The sequence below is a fragment of the Triplophysa rosa genome, linkage group LG14 (assembly GCF_024868665.1).
Source record: "Triplophysa rosa linkage group LG14, Trosa_1v2, whole genome shotgun sequence".
NCBI classification, from domain to species: domain Eukaryota; kingdom Metazoa; phylum Chordata; class Actinopteri; order Cypriniformes; family Nemacheilidae; genus Triplophysa; species Triplophysa rosa.
In genome coordinates, this window is record NC_079903.1 from 5,272,144 (window position 1) to 5,292,592 (window position 20,449).

General features: G+C 42.2%; 1 protein-coding gene and 1 pseudogene across 1 annotated transcript; both read left to right on the top strand.

Moving 5' to 3' along the window:
* The first annotated feature begins 7,363 nt into the window (after positions 1-7,363).
* or55c1 (odorant receptor family 55, subfamily C, member 1) lies at positions 7,364-8,308 on the top strand. Its single transcript, XM_057350300.1, has one exon. It carries the CDS (start codon positions 7,364-7,366, stop codon positions 8,306-8,308), a length of 945 nt encoding a protein of 314 aa, XP_057206283.1.
* Positions 8,309-19,021: 10,713 nt separating this feature from the next.
* LOC130565195 (olfactory receptor 1509-like) lies at positions 19,022-19,982 on the top strand (annotated as a pseudogene).
* The last annotated feature ends 467 nt before the right edge of the window (positions 19,983-20,449 follow it).

The window sequence follows — 20,449 nt, forward strand, 5'->3', positions numbered from 1 at the left end:
GGACACCGGGGGGGTGGAAGTAGTCTCTGCCTCAAATTGACGCGAGAGCGTGTCTGGCTTACCGTTCTTACTCCCCGGACGGTAGGCAATGACAAAATTAAAACGACCGAAAAAGAGAGTCCAGCGAGCCTGCCGAGAGTTCAGTCGCTTGACCGAATGGATGTATTCTAGGTTTCTATGGTCGGTCCAAACCAGGAAAGGAACCTTGGTGCCCTCCAACCAGTGGCGCCATTCCTCCAGCGCAAGCTTCACGGCTAACAACTCCAATGTCGTAATTCCGCTCCGAGGAATTGAGCCGGCGGGAGAAGAATGTACAGGGGTCTATCTTGTCGTCCGGGGTGGCCCGTTGGGACAAGATCGCTCTTACCCCTGCCTCCGAAGCATCTACCTCCACAATGAACTGACGAGACGGGTCAGGATTAACAAGAATAGGGGCGGACGTAAAAAGATTCTTTAATTTAACAAACGCTGTTTGGGCTCGTTCGGACCATTCAAAACGTCTCAAAGTGGAGGTGAGCTCCGACAAAGGAAGAACGACCTGACTGAACCCTCGGATGAACCGCCTGTAAAAATTGGCGAACCCCAGGAAATGGTGGACTGCCTTGAGGTTCACCGGGGTGGACCAATTAGCAACTGCTTCTACTTTGGCAGGGTCCATCCGAATACCCTCACACGACAAAATAAATCCCAGAAACGGAACCGACCGTGCGTGAAACTCGCACTTCTCCACCTTGGCGAACAGACGATTCTCGAGTAACCGGCCTAAGACTCGCCGACGTGCTGGACATGGTCTCGTTCGCTGTGTGAGAAGATCAAAATGTCGTCGAGGTAAACGAAAACGAACCGGTCGACCATGTCTCTAAGCACATCATTGACGAGCCTCTGAAAAACCGCCGGTGCGTTCGACAGGCCAAAAAGCATCACTCGATACTCAAAGTGGCCTGTGGGAGTGTTAAAGGCGGTTTTCCATTCGTCCCCCTTCCTAATCCTGACTAAGTGATAAGCATTGCGTAAGTCTAACTTCGTAAAGATGGTTGCACCCTGCAAGAGCTCGAAGGCTGACGACATCAAAGGCAAGGGGTGACTTTTCTTGACCGTGATGTCGTTCAGCCCCAGGTAATCAATGCAGGGGCGAAGGGAACCATCATTCTTCTCCACGAAGAAAAACCCCGCCCCAGCCGGAGAAGAAGAGGGACGAATAATGCCGGTCAACAAGGAATCGGCCACGTACCTTTCCATTGCCTCCCTCTCGGGACCAGAGAGAGAATAAAGGCGACCTTTAGGTGGAGAGGTGCCAGGTAATAGGTCGATCGCACAGTCGTACGGGCGGTGCGGAGGAAGAGATGCCGCTCGAGACCTACTGAATACCACTCTCAGATCATGATAAATGGTAGGTACCCCCGTGAGGTCAACAAGATCCTCCTGTAACAGAGGGGTAGGGATCGAGGGAGACAAAGCAGTAGTTAAACAATTAGACGTACAGAAAACACTCCATTCACACACAACATTGTTTCTCCAGTCAATGTGAGGGTTATGTTTCGACAGCCAAGCATGACCCAAAATGACTGGAGCAGAGGGTGAATAGATTAGGAGAAACTGAAGCACCTCTGTGTGATTAACGGAAGTGGTGAGCGACACAGGTTCCGTGGTGGAGGTGATGTCGGTGAGTGGGGTGCCGCAGAGCGTTTCTGCCGCGATAGTCTGGGCGAGTGGAGTAAAGGGAATTCTCCACTTCATGGCCAGTTCGGTGTCAATAAAATCACCCTCCGCTCCAGAGTCTATGAGGGCCAACACTGAGTGGCTCCCTCCCCTCCACTGAATGACTGCCGGGAGAACAGTATGGCTGCGAGAGAGAAGGCTGGCAGGAGTAACGCTTACCCTACGGGAAGTCATGTCACCAGGATGATGTCTGCTGAGTGGGCAGACCGCCACTAAATGTCCAGGATCAGTGCTGTAAAGGCACAGGTCATTGGCCAGACGTCGACGACGTTCGTGGTTGGAGAGGCGGGCACGGCTGATCTGCATAGGTTCCTCCAGGGGGGCAGAAAGTCGTTGGTTCTCATCCCTGGGGGTGCTTGAGGGCTCCCCGCCCAGCGTCCCCCTCCCGCGCCGTCGAGACCGGAGACCCAGGCGAAAATCGACCTGGAGGGCGAGCTGCACCAGCCCGTAGAGCGTCGGGGGAAGTTCCAGTGAGTAGATCTCGTCCAACACATGGTCCGCTAGTCCGTGCAGAAAACGGTCCCAGAGCGCCTTGTCGTTCCAGCCGCAGGATGATGCCAAAGTGCGGAACTCAATGGAGTAATCCGAAACAGACCTGCGACCTTGTTGTAACAGTGACAACAACCAAGCCGCCTCGTTCTCCAATGCAGACCGATCAAACACCCTCTTGAGCTCCTGAGAAAACAACTCAAAAGAATCGCAGCATGCATGGAGGTTGTCCCACACCGCCGTTCCCCACTCCATGGCGACGCCTGTCAAATGCATGACCACGAATGCCACCTTCGACTGCTCGGTGGGAAAGCAGGAGGGCTGTAGGGAGAAAGTCAGTGAGCATTGGGAGAGGAAGGAACGACAAGAGGTGGGCTCACCGGCATAGGGAACCGGAAGACTGAGGCGCGGCTCCGACCGCTGTGAGGAAGGCACATCTCTCTCCAACGGTGCTGCACTGGCAGTGACGGATGCCTGTTCAGCTTGGGTCCGTTCCAGGTGTTGAGTGATGGCAGCGAGTTGTTGGGACATGGTAGTTATGCCTTGTCGGATCTCCGCTACCTCCTGCTGCTGCCGACCCAATAGCACACCCTGCTTTACGACAGCTTGGCGGACATCTGTCTCTCCTGCTGAGTTTATCCTTGGTGGCGATGTACTGTAAAGGACGTGACAAGGACTCAGATGCAGGTATAATTAAATGGAGAGTTTATTCCAAAAAAAAACAAAAAAAGGTAAATCCAAAATAAACACTAGGTGACAGGGTACTCCTGGCAGCAACAACAAAAAAAACCCAACAAGGGAAAAAAAAACAAAAAAAAAACTGTTCACTCCAGTGGGGCGAGAATAGCGCCGGTATCTGCAAGGTAAAACTAGAGGCAAAAAGCCGAATGGGAAAAACAGTCCAAACCGGCCTTCTCAGTTATCGCCTCCCTGGGGAGAGACGCGGAGATTAAATCCTTCCTTGTGAATAGTAGAGTAGAGAACAAAAAGCATTAGTACATGGCATAATGCTCGCAACCAACAAATACATCGCCACGCCGAGAACAGGGACAGCCGTGGCTAAAATAGAGGGAAAACCAAATGGAACACAGGTGTGAGTAATAAACGCCGCTGAGTAGCTGAATGGGGAACCAGGCGGGAGAGAAGTGAAGGGGAAAAACAATCCAACAGTATAACAAAAAAATAAACAAACAAACTAACAGGCAGAGCCTGACACTTGGCCTACAAGACCACCAGTGGTTCGGCAACCCGGAACCTTCATTCGCTAATACAAACCTATGTACCGGCCGGATGCCTACGCTCTGCAAATGAAGACGTCTTGTAGTGCCATCCCAAAAAGGGACAAAATCACTCTCACGTACCTTATCTGGATCGGTTCCACATTTGTGGATGATCTGTCCGCTGCTACAAGATCAGCAGATTCTGTAGCCATCTTTAAGAATCGGCTGAAACACATCTCTTGCATAAACATCTGACCGATTAGTTTTAACTTCTGTTTTTTTTCTACTCTTTCTATCTTTAAAAAAAACCTTTGCTTTTTATACTGTGGTAGGCTATATGAGACCAGTTTTTACTGCACTTATGCTTTTTGTTGTCCTTATGTTGTTCAAATTGCTTCTATTGTTTATCTCATTTGTAAGTCGCTTTGGATAAAAGCGTCTGCTAAATGACTAAATGTAAATGTAATAAGTCACAGTTTGAGGTGCTGGCAATGTGACGTTTAGATTTGTTTCACTTCACCCCCACAACGTACAACCTGTCTACACCAGATGCGAGAAGAAAGCTGCGACGTGACAAATGCCTTATTTTTAATGGGTTTGTTATGTTGTATCGCGCCACATCCAGTGTTATAATAATAATATTTTAAATTATAATGGGTTTTATTGTGTTCTATTCTCTTTTGTCGTGTCGTGTCGCGTCGCATTGTGCTGCAGTGTATACAGGGTGATAAAAAACAAGCACTGTATAATGTTACATTTATCTAATTAACGTCTATTAGTCTGAAGTTCCATTATCAAGCTAAAAAACACAATCTCACATTGTTTCCATGAAAACCTTTTGCGACCTTTGCAGAATTCTACATGTAAGAACTATACTGCATAGGCCAAGTCATGAGTAGGCCTCTAAATGTTGTGCAACACAACAGCCACTAGCTCATTACTGAACTTTGTTTACTTGGCCGGAGCCATCTCAGGGGCATTCTTTGTTTTTTGATATTTTGCCAAAAAACACGCCAAATAGCACTCATGAGGAATAGGCTTAAGATCAGAGTGGACTAAGAGATACAACTGACATCACCAAGGGACCAATTATCTTACAGTCACATTCATTAGTTTGTTTGACCATGACCATGTTTGACCAAATGATCACAAGTGATATCATACATGTCATACATGGCAAATAACAATCACTTGTTTAACGTGTTACTTGAATCATCTTAATTGGCCATAGTTTTCTTTTCTGATAATTAATGGTGACTAATGTTTCTAGGTTTGTTAAACAAATGACGAATCACACAGAAGTAAAAACAAAGTAGCTTATAACCTCATATAGTGACCCTGTATCATTACCAAGCTTATGGTCCACTACTGAATCAATTTAAAGCGATTTAAAGGGATTGTTTACCAACAGTGAGCCTCATTGATGCGTGTTCAGCCACAGAGTAAACGTAAATGCTGTATGATGCTGTGGCAGGCCCAGCAGTAGTGCATCTTAGCAAAAAAATGCATCTGCTTCTATGGTACCATTGCATATATAGGACCAGTTTTTCAGTACCACGCAGGTTCCTGTTATTTATATGCACAACAGTCAGACAATGTTTTCAGGAAGGGACATGATGTGTTTATTTGTCACAGACACCCAAATGATCACAGCTATGATAAATACGCACTATATACGCAATATACGCACAGTATCAATCAAGCAGTGTTTCAGTATGGACACAAATAGTTTTTTTCATTTTTATGGTCATTATTATTTTCGCTGAAAATAAGTGACAATGTCCTAAAGAGTTATTATTATTCAGATGCTGCTGTTGAATAGATTATTTGGAAACATCATCGTCATTTTCACAGAATGTTTTCTTTCACCCGATGAGCATGTTTTAACTTTAGCTTTAACTTTTGAGATGGTGGCATTTACGCCCTCTTCATTTACTCTTCTGTGTCCTCTAGCATGAGAAGTATCATTTTATCATCCTCTATCATTTAGTGAGAGTTGTGAATGCATTCAATGGCTGTGGTGGCAGTGTTTTTCAAAAAGATATTTGAACGGTCAGATAAGCTCACCACACACTTTAATGTGATTTTTTTTTAGATGTCACTGAGCTTTTTTTATAACACGCTTCTCTAATACCTCATGCAGGTTAAAACCTAGATATTTTGTCCTTTTGAAACTTATACTAAGAATCCCAGTGTCAAAATATTGGATATGTGCATTAAGCTGTGTCAATGAAGCCTACATGTCTGTTTCTTGCATAAACCATTTATGGATCTCACATGCATATGCACAAGATACAATACACATTCTGAATACGTGTAATGCAATTTACTATATAAAATAATGCAATAAGACAACACAAAAAGTATTATATGTAATAATATCGTATCGCTGCTGTCCTTCTGAAAACTTGTATCTCAATATTTTGTGATTTTTATTTTTTGTCATAAATCATTATTATGAATTACTGGGTGTCACTGGGTTTTGCAAATATCTAACCAATAAAAAGTATTAAAAATTGCTTGTCAACTTTGACAGGTTTCGGAAGGACAGCGACAATATGTGTTGCCCTTCATTTCTTTGTGCATTTTTGAAAGTTTGCAAATCCTTGCATCATTGAATTTTGATTTTAAGCAAACCCAGCTGATGCACTTAAATAGCCTATGAGGAGACTTTGAAGGAATGTATGTACCTTTAATGCTTTTTGTAAAAAGCTTTGCATAAAAGCTTTAAAGGGTGCTTTCCATTACAGATATGACTCAGCCTATAGAGTATATTCAGAAAGTCAGAGTCTTACTGCATACATTGCTTCACATTTATTTCATTTAATTTTGTAAAAAATTGCAGAAGGAAAGGGTTTACATAAATCCATATACAATAAATCATGTGATCAGAGGAGAATTTTCACAATGGTAAAACACATTTTTTATGAGGTCTGCCACATCATATTAGTTGATCCCAAATGACATACTAAACACTATGCACTTAAACTATGCACTATGCACTCAACCATGTAGTGTATGAATTTAGGAAGAGTAGTAACCGGAAGTATATCGGTTTCCAGATGAGCGCAACTTACATCAATCCCACGGCACAATGCGTGTGAATAAAAATCTATTTGTGCATTGTACATTTAATGCAATTTTCATCTGTTTTGCCTATAGCATAACTTTAGTCATCATCAGATTGAAGCGTTATCACTCTGCAGGAGGGTTTTGATAGCCTCGCCTCCCTTCCGCTTCGTAAGTGAAACTGAGACCGTTGAGTGCGTGAAGGGTCCATAGTTCCACACTTCATATTTTCGGTTAAAAAATCATCTGTGTATTTTTTTGGAGAATTTTCAATGTGAACGCATTACTTACGCTATTTATGCTAAAAAGGGCATAGAATAGTGCATAAGTGTGCGATTTGGGATGCACCTATTGGCATTTTTCATGCACATCCAACATTACAGACACTTTGCAGTTTGTCAGAAAGGATAATGATCACTCTACACAGTCCCTCAAACAGCACGTTTGAAAAGAATGTGTGGCACCATCCAGGATCCTACCGTATATAACAAGTCCCAAACCACACTGCAGTGTTGGGGGAAATAAAGACTGAGTATTTAAGAGCAGGGAAGGATCTTCTCAAAGCTAGAGAGAGAGACAAAGACCGAACATTTCAAGGGACTACTGCGGAGATTTTCCCTCAACTCTAACAAGCTTTAAACGAAATATGAAAAGCAATAATTTAGCTTCTTTCACCTCATTGGGGACATTTTATGCTTAACACTTTTTGATAGGTAATCATGTATTTCACAATATGTCTACATAGGTTATATTGCATGCATATGCCTTGATTCTTTAAATGGATTTTATACTTGGTTATACTGGTTTCATTATACGTACTTGCTATTTTTTTTTAAGGTCTGTATTGCACGGTGTATTAAAAGGGAATGGGTGATCGATCAAGCAACGTATCTTTTACTGAATTCCAGTTAATTGGATTCACAGACCTCAAAGGCTATCGACCTCTTCTCTTCATTCCTTTCTGCATCATTTTAGTGTTTTCATTGCTTTCCAATGGAATTATAATGTTTGTCATCGCAAAACACAGGAAGTTACATGCACCCATGTATATTCTTATTGGTTTGATCGCTACTTTGGGCTTTTTTGTTCCAATTTATTTTGTTCCAAGAATGTTGGTCAGTTTTCTGTGGAATCTGAACACCATCACGCGACACGAGTGTTTGATACAAATGTTTTGCCTGCACTTTTCTGCCTGTTATCAGTCCAGCATCCTTCTTGGGATGGCTGTGGACCGTTATTTTGCTATTGTTTTTCCTTTACGTTACAATGACTTTGTGAATTTTACAAACTCTGTTATTTTCTCTGCTATTCTCAGCATTCGTAACGGTGTTATTATTGTTGCCATGGTAGGTCTAGTTGTGCCACTTACGTTTTGTAAAACAAATATGATTTACCACAGCTTCTGTGAACATACATCAGTTGTCAATATAGCTTGTAATGATATTTCTAAAAACTATTTGGCTCTTTCAATAGCGTTTGGCATACCGTCTTTTGACTGTTTCGTGATATTCTGCTCGTATGTTATTATTTTCGTTGTTATATTTCGGTCTCCTTCAGGGGAGTCCCGCCAAAAAGCCATTCACACATGCACCACACACATAATGGGCATAGCAGTAGCCTATATCAGTGTCCTTACTGCGTTTGTAGGGAATAGGGCTAGTACAATACCCCGAGATGTCCGTATCCTGACTAGTTCAATGTATCTTCTTGTACCTGGAATCTTTAACCCTGTTATCTATGGTCTCAGAACCACAGATATTAGAACGCATGTTGTTAAATATTTGAAATGTAATAAAATTTCTACATTTTGACTGGTAAATATGCTACACTACTGAATATAATAATTTTACAGTATACATTTTGTATGCCATGATTTATGTTATAACAATATTGTAGGTCTACATGTAAAACCTTTGTGTTAGTAGTCGACAATAGGCATTCATTATTTTGAATGTCAAACTGTATAGAAGTGCTAGTATCTATTATTTCAAGCCTATATTTTTATGTACTTTGCATGTTATTTGACTAAATTACCACAACAATCCAAACTTGTTTTCTTTCCCTGTTCTGTTGTTTTACTTTAAGTGCTTCTGAATACTTTCTACTCATAATTCCATGGTAACATGGATAATGGGACTAATTGTATTTCCAATGTACTGAATGAACAATGCATGAATGCAAACATTTGTGAGGTGATTTTAAAAAACAATGAATGGTTAGTACAGTGTATATTAATATGAATGTGTCAAGATCGGGGAAAGAACCCAAGCGTAGGCAGCGATGCCAAACACACTTAACTTTAATAACAATAAATCAAAACACCCACAATGGGGAAAACTATAACAAAACACACACTAGAAACAAACACTTCCCACGAGGGGGACAAAATAAGAAAACAAGAAAACTAGATTTACACTAAAATGACAGGGACAAGACTAAATACACGGTATGAAACACGGCAAGGTAATCCAAATAGACAAGGCAGGGTAACAAGTAAACATCTAAGGCAAGAGACAAGGCGACATAGCAAATAAGCAAAACGAACAGGACAGCAGGCACAAGGGCTTTAACCTAATAGGGGAACTAACAAAGGATAATTGACAAGGGACAGGTGTCTGGAATAAAACACTAATGGAAAGCTAAACGAGGAAATGAGAGGGTTGGGGCCGAAGACGAGACCGGAAAGAGCGCATGCTATTTCAGAATCAACAATAACATGCCTCTCTCCAGACCAAACATGAGGCTCTGCCATGATTCTGCCACAAGACCAAGAAAGACATGACATGATGAGGCAGAATCATGACATGAATGTATATGCAATGGATTATGTTAGAAAAACCTGGGTGAAGTTTATCTATTTCCAGATCTTTCAATCGAAGGGTGAGAACCAGAGGGTTGTAAGTGACATTTTGGGTGAAATGGAGATATATACAGACGTGCTCAAATTTGTTGGTACCCTTACAGCTCATTGAAATATTGCTTCATTCCTCCTGAAGAGTGATGAAATTGAAAGCTATTGTATCATGTATACTTGCATGCCTTTCAGCCCATTTAAATGGAGAAAAGTAGTCACTGTGCTGTTTGGTATCATTGTGTGCACCGCACTGAACATGGAGCAGAGAAAGCAAAGGATGGAGTTGACTGAGGAGCTCAGAAAGAAAATAATAGACAAGCATGGTAAAGATAAAGGCTACAAGACCATCTCCAAGCAGCTCGATGTTCCAGTGAGAACAGTTGCAAATATTATTAAGAAGTTTAAGGTCCATGGAATTGTAGCCAACCTCCCCGGCTCCGAGACCGAAGGCGAGGCAGCCACGACACCCGAGGAAGACGGGGACCCGTCCTCCGAAGCCGGTATCGGAGCAGCAGCATTCCTGATGGGAGTGGTCTGAGGAGGAAACGCTCGCCCGGAGAGACGAGCGAGGAGCCGGCACGCAAAAATGTTCGTCTTGCTGTGTTAAATCTGCCCGCCCCCTGGCATGTTACAGGTGGTATGGGAAGATGTTTGATTCGTTATATGCCAATAAAGTTTGCCATAAAAAACAAACCAAACAGTACTCACAATCAGGCCCCTTTTCCTCCTCACTGTTGTTCCCAACTGTGCGAGATAAGCGGAGTCCCGCGTTCGAGCGGCGCTCCGTGGGTTACAAACCCGCCGCACTTTCCCAGTCTAAACACGAGTGTCCCCTCGGCACATGCCGACAGAGTGGCTGGGGTGGCAGACATCACCCCTGTTCGCTGGATGGTCAACCGCTCTCTGTCATCAGACGGCGGCTCATTACGAACGTGCCACAACACATTTCAGCCCCTATCACACTATACGGATGCATGGTGCACGCTTCCAGGAGTGTCGGAATGGGTAATGAAGACAATCACAAATGGATATACAATTCAGTTTGCACGCAGACCACCCCGCTTCAGCGGCGTGATAATGTCAGATGTGCCGGACGGGGATGTGACTGTTCTGCGAGCAGAGATCCGTTGTCTCCTGAGCAAGCAGGCGATAGAAGAAGTTCCCACAGAGAGCATGAAGAGCGGTCTTTACAGTCGTTATTTTCTTGTTCCCAAGAAAGACGAGGGTCTTCGTCCTATTCTGGATTTGAGACCATGGTTGCTGAACCGTGCGTTAGCAAAGCGCTCATTCAAAATGATAACTGTGCAACTGATCCTCGCACACATTCAGCTCGGGGACTGGCTTATATCAGTGGACTTAAAAGATGCCTATTTTCACGTCCAAATAGCCCACCGTCACAGGCGATTCCTGAGATTTGCATTCGACGACAGAGCGTGTCAGTTCAGAGTCCTTCCATTTGGTTTGGCATTGGCTCCGAGAACGTTCACAAAGTGTATGAATGCAGCTCTGGCCCCTCTCAAACAGAGCGGCATACGCATCATGAATTATCTGGACGATTGGCTGGTCCTTGCTCAGTCACGAGACGTGCTGGAGGATCACAACCGTCAGCTTTTGGCACATATAGAGAGTCTGGGACTGACTATCAATGTGCAGAAGAGCAAACTGCACCCTGCGCAGAGCATTACTTTCTTAGGGATGATACTGGACTCCCAATCTATGAGAGCGAGCCTTTCACGAGAACTGGTGCAGTCTTGCTCTTTGATAAGTGCTCTCACCTCTTTCAGACCGGGAAGAGTGATGTTGCTAAAAAGCTTTCTGCGGCTGCTGGGGCTGATGGCGGCAGCGGCGCCGGTATGCCGGTTTGGACTTTTGCACATGAGACCGCTTCAGTTATGGCTGAAATCCCGAGTGCCACACAGAGCATGGCGAGAGGGCCGGCTGCGCATAGTGGTGACTCGTGGCTACGCACGGATGCTGATCCCCTGGTTCAACACGATTATGTTCGAGTAGGGAGTTCAGATGGGCAGAGTGGTCAGCAGGAAAGTTGTCACTACGGATGCGTCGCTGGTGGGCTGGGGAGCCCTCTGCGACGGCGAGCCGGCGTTTGGCACTTGGACAGATGCCCAAACCTTATGGCACATAAACTGTCTGGAGTTAGAAGCGGTATCTTTAGCTTTGCAAAGCTTCCTTCCCCTTGTAGAGGATCGGCATGTCCTGGTTCGCACGGACAACATGACAGTGGTTTCATATATCAACCACCAAGGAGGAGTCCGCTCACGGCTGCTTCAAAGGCTAGCGGAGCGCCTCCTCTTATGGGCGGACAGACACCTGCTATCAATCCGAGCAGTGCATGTTCCCGGTATTCAGAATTGTGGCACGGACATGTTGTCCAGGGCCGGCCCGATCTTCGGGGAGTGGAGACTACATCCGCTGACGGTGCGGCTAATCTGGAACCTGTTCGGAGAAGCAGAGATGGATCTGTTTGCCTCAGCGGAGAATGCGCACTGCCGGTTGGTTTTCTCGCTGACGAACGCTCCCTTGGAGGGAGATGCTCTATCGAGCCGCTGGCCGCAAGGTCGGAAGTATGCCTTTCCCCCGCCGAAAATTATGCCGCTAGTGCTGTACAAAGTCAGAGAAGAGAGGGACTTTGTTGCTGGTAGCACCAAGATGGCCCAACCAGCCTTGGTTCCCGGAGCTGATGGAGATGATAACGGCTCCCCCGTGGCCGATTCCTCTGCGGAGAGATCTCCTGTCTCAAGCGAGCAGCTCGGTGTGGCACCCCAGGCCAGAACTATGGAACCTGCATGTTTGGCAGGTCAGCGCGAAAGGCGGGAGCTGAACGTTTCCAGACAGGTTTTGGATACTATTGACGAAGCGAGAGCCCCGTCGACCAGGCACCTGTATGACCTGAAATGGCGAGTTTTCATTTCATGCTGTAAAGCGATCGACGAGAATGCAGATAGCTGCGATGTATCGGTTGTGTTATCGTTTTTACAGGATCGTCTGGATGCGGGACGTATGCCATCTACGCTCAAGGTGTATATGGCTGCTATCTCGGCTTTTCATTTGCCCATCGATGGTCGTACTGTCGGAAAGCATCGCCTCATTGCTGGCTTTCGGTAGGGGGATGCATTCGTTGACGCTCGCTGTAGTGTTAGAATGTGGCGAAGACATGTCAAAAATCCACCACGCCACGTCACCACATTCGCCACATTCGCTTGAATAGTTGGAGATGTAGACGAGGATGTCGAGGGATCTATCGACCCGAGTAGGTTGGGAAAATCCAGAGATAAGGCAGGCGTTGTGGCCGCAGCAGAACTTAAAGTGGGGTTCCCGATAGCTCTCTCGAAGACCCCTAGCCTATTCCCGAGGCTTTTCACTGTGTCGGACCTCAAGTCCTTGGACTATTAGCAGGTGCTGGTTTTGAATTTCCGCGGGATCCTGAGTTGGCGATGAAGTCGACGTGGAAGGCTTGGACCGTTTAGCTGATTTCGGAGAGGAAGATTTAGCTGTGCGTTTCCTGCCGGCTTGCTTAGCTGGAACTGATGGAGTCATGGAGATTACCGGGACATCTGTGGCTAGGACAGCAGGATTACCCAGAGCGTTAGAGGCCAATAGTATAAGATCCTCTCTCTCCAAGTCTTTATCTACTGGAATGCCTTGCATGCCCTAAAGTGGTCATTATTTTCTAATAATGGTTGAACTTACAGGTTGAACTGCGCAACTGCGCACGAGTAGTGCCAATACATAAATGTAACTTACACTTGTAAGCACAGATAAATGAATATGTTGAGTTTAATTATCTTCTATAATTAAGATTTGACATTGCTTAGTTAAATAAAGTAAAGATTTTTTTTTTAAAGTAAGCATTTCAGTTCCACACAATTTGTATGTATTATATTCCAACCCAAATCAGATTCTGAAGTATGTAGAACTCAAAGAAACTAAACTTTACGTGCTGTGGCAAAACATCTTGATTACAACTGTAACCTCTGTTCCCTGATGGAGGGAACAAGACATTGAGTCAACAGAATGGGGTTTGAACTTGAGAACCTATGCTCTCCAAAAGGAGTTTTTAAAAGGCCAATGAACTTGGCAAATGGTATGCGCATTCCAGCTTTTTGCTGAGGAACCTGGGAGGCATCTCCCGGTCGCTGCAGTGGTCGACAAAGTGTTGTAGCATGAGGGACACAACATCTCGTTCCATCAATCAGGGAACAGAGGTTACAGTCATAACCAAGACATTCCCTTTCTGTCGGTCTCTCGACGTTGTGTCGACAGAATGGGGTCCCTATGCGAAACGCCACATCCTGCCGCAGGGAGGTAACCATGTGCCACCAGCACGTGCTTGCCTTGGATGAGGGGCTGGAACCTCACCTCACCACATCAAGGCCACTGCAGGCAGGGGCCCGTCCACCGACCTGACACTGCATGCCAGTTCCACACAGCATCCCAACTGTGCAGGGAGGCGTCTGTCGTCACCACTCGTAATTTGCCCGTGCAGGACCTTGGCTTAGAGAAAATCCAGGTCTGACCACGGGTTAGGGTGCAACGGCACTGTGACATGTTGACAATACAACAATCCTTTCCAGGGAACGCAACTCTCAAGCCAGTGCTGCTGCGGTCTCATGTGCATCAATGGCCATGGCATGGAGGGTGGAAGCAGCCTGACCCGCAGCAGTGTAAGCTTTTGACACGAGCGTTGAACACAGCTTACACACCTTGGAAGAGAGCTTTGGCTGACCCTCCAAGTGGCAGCGGTCTGTGGGCAGAGATGCACCGCGAGGGCACATTCCACCTGGGGGATGTTGACATATCCATTAGCTGCCCCACCATCATTGTGGGGATGTCAGTGCGGCGCACTGCAGCCCGATGCTCGCAGCAGCCCGGGCAAGCATGGCTGACATCTACACGGTGGCTTCCTCCTGTGCTCGACTGCCGGTGGGTGGGAGCTCGGGAGAATCCTCCGGGTCTGATGCCAGGAGGTAGCTGTCCGATGTTGCGACAGATAGCTCATCCTTCTGACGAGTCTGCCCTCTATGGGACGGTCCACCACCGCCCATTGGGGACAGGTTAGATGAGTGTGGCAGGGCACAGAAGGTCCGCGGAGCTGATGTCGGTGGAGCAACATCCATGGGAGTCCCCATATCATCTACGCTGCTTGCTGAAGCGGTAGACCTCACCGAAGCGGCAGTCGAGCCCAAACGGGAAGCAGACAGAGTTCAGAAAGAATATATCCAGCTGTGACCGCAACATCTTCACCCACAGGTTCTCACAGTCAGAACATGTCGGGTCGACAAATGCACTCTGAGCATGCTCGAGCCCCAAGTATGCAATGCATGTGTTGTGCCCGTCGGACTCGGGGATGTGTGGGGAGTGTGTCACATCCAAGGACACAACTGCGAGACATGTCCGAAGACTTTTAGACTCTGTGACTCGCTGCCGAAATGCCCAGGGGAACTCCGTTGAAGAATAAAGGGACGGCTCCGCTGCATGCGTCGTAAATCCAGCAGTAGAATTAAACATTCAGAGAGAAAAATCACTCAGCATACACAATGCCTCGCAGGTTCCGAAGAACAAAAGCTGAATGAATTGGCAAGCCGTCTTCCTTTATACCCGTATGCACGGGGCAGAGACTGGCATGCGCATACCATGCGTTCATTGGCCTTTTGAAATCCCTCTCGGAGAGGATAGTTTCTCAAGTTTAAACACCATTCTGTCGACACAACGTCGAGAGACATACAGAAAGTGAACTTGGCACTCGGTTGCTTAAGTGTTTCTAAGTGGTTGCAATGGTGTTGCTAAGGCATTCTGGGTCATTGCAAAGGAGTTGCAAGGTGGTCACTAGGCTGCTCTAAATGATTGCTAGGGCATGGCTCGATAGCTTCACAAAGATCCTGTCGTTGGGATTTTTGCCCGCCATCATGCACAATCACTTATAAAAGTCATAGCACACCTCTCCTCAATAAGCTGGTAATTTTTATGCCACATTTATGGGTCTACGACAAACAGTACGGGGCAAGTTATGCACCGAAGTTTTGTCCAGAAAAAAAACAGAATAATAAGAAGAGCACCACTTACTTTGTGAAAAAAGTATTTAATAAGCTATTCAAGCAAAAGAATAGACACAAGTGCAACCCAAGTATACTTATAAGTCAAAAGATTAGGCACACATGTAGGCCAAATATACTTAAACTTTCACTGACTAAAATCAAGTATACTTAAGAGTAAATTTAAGTATATTTCTGAGAAGTACATAAAGTATATTTCTAAGAAGTACATAAGAAGTAGACTGAAAGTATACTTTACTATTTTAAGTTTAAGAGAAGTATACTTAGCTATAGCACACTTTAATAAACTTCTTTTTGATAAGGGTAAGCATATCAAATGATAGAAGACACAAAATTAATCAATACTTTCTTGACATATATGCAATATTGTAACACTGGCATGTATTGGTATGTACTGTATTATTTGAGGATTATTATTGACATTATGTAAAATTTAGTTTTATTAACGACAAAACAAGGAGAAGGTACTGGTTGTGAAAAAGTCTAAAAACCTTTTTCTGAATAGAACTAGTGAGCTAGAAATAGTGTGCTGTTGGTAATTTATGCTTCTAAAGTGAGGCCTACCTATATAATATCTTCAAATGCAAACTCAAATAATTTGAGTAACCGCATATTGGTCAGTTTTCCACACAACAGAATTGGATGGTCTGATTTGGAGGATACAGTAGTTCTTATGCTTTCTGAAACAAATGAAAATGTTATTCAAATAGAACGAAAATGAAATAAATGTTTTTTATATTTTGCATGGGTGCCACCATGTGGACAAGATTATGCCATTGCATTCTATCCAGTCTCATTTCAGTATATTAAAACCAGTATATTCATAAAAGTATTAATGCCAGAGCCAAATATCTCTGCACAGAAGTAGCAAAAATAGTGTAAAATAATGTAAAATTAAATCTGTTAGTGATTAAGTTTTAAATATGTAATGTAAATGTAAATAGTTTACTGAACTGTGATTCTTTTAACATAAAACAAATGCTGATGTAGGTTACTAAACCTAAAGCCCAATGCAAGTACACAAAAGGCTTAAACGACCACACTTTAATTATAAATGGTGTTTGTCAAGGTCTTCTTGATCATAACTAAAGCACAGAAGGAACTTCAAAAATCTGTTTAACGCTAATAATAAAAACTAACACCAGATGGCGACAAATCATTGTTCAATAGGAACATTTCTGTGAAATGTTTCATAAAGGTATTAAATGATATTGTTACGAACAGGAGCTAGTTACAAAGGTCAAAGCAGCAAGTTAACCACATTATAGCGTCAAAATATCGAACTAACAATGAAATATATTTTGTAATTTGTGAATGTTAGTTAACACAAATAAATGTTTTATTGTTTATTCATGTTAGTTCAGTGTTAGATGCAACTTTTAATTTTGAATATGTAGGATGAAGTTTATTGTTAGTTCATGTTAATGTTCTGTACCAAATGGAACCTTGTGATAAAGTGTTCCGATTAATGCACTGCATCTCAAGTTATAAACAAAAATATATAAAATGGCTTATGGAGACTTGATTCTAAACTGTTAAAATATGCTGCTGTGGGCCCAGCGACAGAAAACGATCATGAAAAGTATATAAAAGTACTAAATGAGACCTATTATAACAATAGGATTTTATGCCGAATGTAATATGCAGAAACCAGAAAACAGGTCTCATTGCATCCAAATAGAACTGATTGACAAAATGTAATGAAGTGCAAAATATATGTTTTAAATGTAAACGGCATAAAACCAAAGAATGTGCACTTTAGCTGCAAATTATTTGATTTCAAAAGTACAATGGAAAAGTATAGGGAAAACAACGTCTTTGTTCCAACTGTCCCAACATAATTAACTGATTTTGTAAACCTTTTTTTAGCATCACTGGTATTTTTTTAAGGGAGGAGGACTTTAGTGAACAAGTATATACTGCTAAACAAACGTTCGCACTGTAAAATCAAATAGTACCTTACTTGAAAAGTGCTAGTATGTTTACTTAAATTTGGCCAAAATGTTGATTTTACTAGACATTGTTAATTGTTGTTAAAATGTTTAGTTAATATAACTAACAAAATCTAAGTAAAATTACTCGAAATGTTGAAGACGTTCTATTGAGCACACTGTATTCCCGAATAGTACAATCTACTCATTAAAAATGAGTTAACTGTCCTCAAAACTGAAATAGTTCCGTTAACTTAAAACTTTAAAGTGTCCCAGATTGCAAGCAACCATTGAATTAATTTTAAAAACAGGTTAACATTTTCCCAGACTATCGTTATTGTGATCAGTGTTTGCTTTAGTTGGGCTCTTGACTCTTATGTTTTACTACTAGAACATTTGCTTTGGTTCTCTTTAACTGCTGAAGCAGTGTGTTGAAACCTGTTTGATAGGGATAAAAAGAAAAGAAATCTGGTAGCAGTTTTCAATTGGTGGTTTAATCATTATGAATCACCGATTAAGAGCGGTGTTTGTTATTACTTTGTGAAGTGCTTTGATATTACAGATTAGAGTTAAAACCATCACATCCTCAGTGACTAATTAAATATGCTTAAAAACCTTTTAACTAATAAATAAATTATACATGAATAATCAGTATGAATCTCAACAATGGTGACAATCAACAAAATAAAACTCCATGCTGCAATGCATGCTGGGTAACATCGTACAAAACTCATTCATGACTCCCAGCATGCATTGCAGTTGATCTGTTTATCTGAATTTGTTTGATGATTGTCACCATTGTTGAGGTATGTATGATCACTGTTGATGTCTAAATGTGTCAGTAAAACATTCTTTATTTTGACACAATCCTTGTGTGTTTATGAACCGAAACATTCTCATCAGTAAGAAAAGGCTGGAACTCATTCTTGTTTACAACAACTTCTGTACATTATTAAAAATTGACACCTATTATGAAATCTGCTCCAAACTGACCTTTTAAAGATCTCTTTTTAGTCAATGCGCAAGTGATATTTCTGAAACACACACAAGCACTGACAGAGAAGTTAACTTAACAGAAGCCAAGAGTCAAGAGCCCATCTACAGTAAAGCGAACACTGATCACCATAATGGTAGTTTAATCACTTCCTAATATTTCTTTAGTAAAGTGAACACTATTATAATAAGTTCACTCAAGTAATGATTTTGAGTCAGCAGTATTTAATTATACTTGATCAGTAAGTTCAGACAACAATTATTATTAAGTTCAACTAACTTAAAATTAAAACACTTCTTTACTTAAAAATATTTGTGCAATCGGTTTCCTCATTTTTTTTAGTAAAGTCAACTTATTACATTTCACAGTTCGACAGAGCAGTTGATGTTACTAATTATTTTAAGTTCAGTCTACTTAGAATTTAGTGCAATACCCTTTTTTGTTGGATGAGCTGAACATTTTAAGTTCACTTTACTTAAATATCAAATACACACTACGTAACGTTTTTAAGGCAATCGGTTTCCTCAAAATTTTGAAGTACAATAAACTTATCCGGGTTTAGCTCAGAAGACAGCAGAACCTGGAGATTAGGTAACTGCATATTTAACCTGAATTTTCATAAGAATTTTATAGAAAAAGCCAATGATATACTAACATTTTCTATTCAACAGACAATGGTCTTGAACATCACCCTGATTTTTACCACTTACGGACCTGCAGGCGCTCTCAATTGTAGTTTTGTGATCTCTCTCGTCGTCTACATCACAACAGTTTTGGCAAACATTACGTTGATGCTGGTGATCTATATAGACACAACTCTCCATAAACCCAACATATTTTTATTCAACCTGACTGTTAATGGACTGATTGGATCATCTGCGACACTTCCTAAAATAATGGAGAATCTACTTGATGACATCAAAGACATACTGTATTTGAGCTGTATTTTGCAAATGTTCTTTGTTAATATTTATTGTACATGTGCAAATGTTATATTGACAGTGATGGCATATGACAGATAAGTATCAATTTGTAAGCCTTTACAATATCATAACATCATGACACCTGGTAAAATTAGACTGCTGCTGTTAATGGTGTACTGTTTTCCTATCTGCACCCTAGCTGTACAGGCGTATCTTACATCAAGATTCCCTATGTGCAGGTATACAATAAACAAGATGCTTTGTGACAATTTCGTCTTTGTTAATATCGCCTGTCAGGAGGAGAACTGTATACTTTAATTATAGTTTTTGTTTTTGTTGTTTTACCTCTAATCTGTGTCATTTTATCCTACAGTATGTCAAAATATTGTGTGTGTCTTTGAAAGCATCAGTAAGTGGCCAGAAGAAAGCTCTACAAACATGCACACCGCATTTGATAACTTTTATACATTTTTCAATGGCCACTCTCTTTTCTGTTATATATAATCGCTTTAATTTCTATCTTTCAAAAGAAGTCAATGTGTTTATGTCAGTTCATTTTATCCTCATCCCTCCACTTCTACACCCACTTATTTATGGGATAAGAACAAAAGAGATCAGTAATAGTCTTTCAAAAATACTGCAAAGATTTGCTATCAATTTTCACTTACGACCTGGAGAAAACCGTACAAGTATTTTTCATTGTACTAAATAAATGGCAAGGTCTGTATTGTTCTCTGATCTGGACGTTACATTTTTCATATTGGCCAGTATTTCAGGGGCTTATTTGGATGCTCTGATATTGTGAGTGTGTGCAATGAGTATGATGGATTAGTTAAGGTGTTAAATGTATAGGAAAAAGCCTATTTTAATGCTCTTATGCTAATTTCTTTTTTTGTGAATCCTAGTCAATGATTCAAATTATGTTGGATTGTTTATTTCTGTTTTAAATGTTGTTTTTCTTCTCTTGTTTGTGTCAGTCAGGTTTAAATTACTAACACTGTGGATAACTAATTCATATTAACAATGTAATGTCTGAACAAAAACTAAGTGAAATAGTTAAAATAGTGACATGTCAAACAAATTACATGTGAACATTTAATGAGAAAGATTATTGATGGTTGCTTATGGTTTGCCTCCTTTAAATGTGCCACATGTTTAATAAAAACTTGAATAAAGTAC

What these genes read in the sequence shown, in the direction of transcription:
- or55c1 (XM_057350300.1), top strand. Translation starts at nt 7,364, where the DNA reads ATGGGTGATCGATCAAGCAACGTATCTTTTACTGAATTCCAGTTAATT.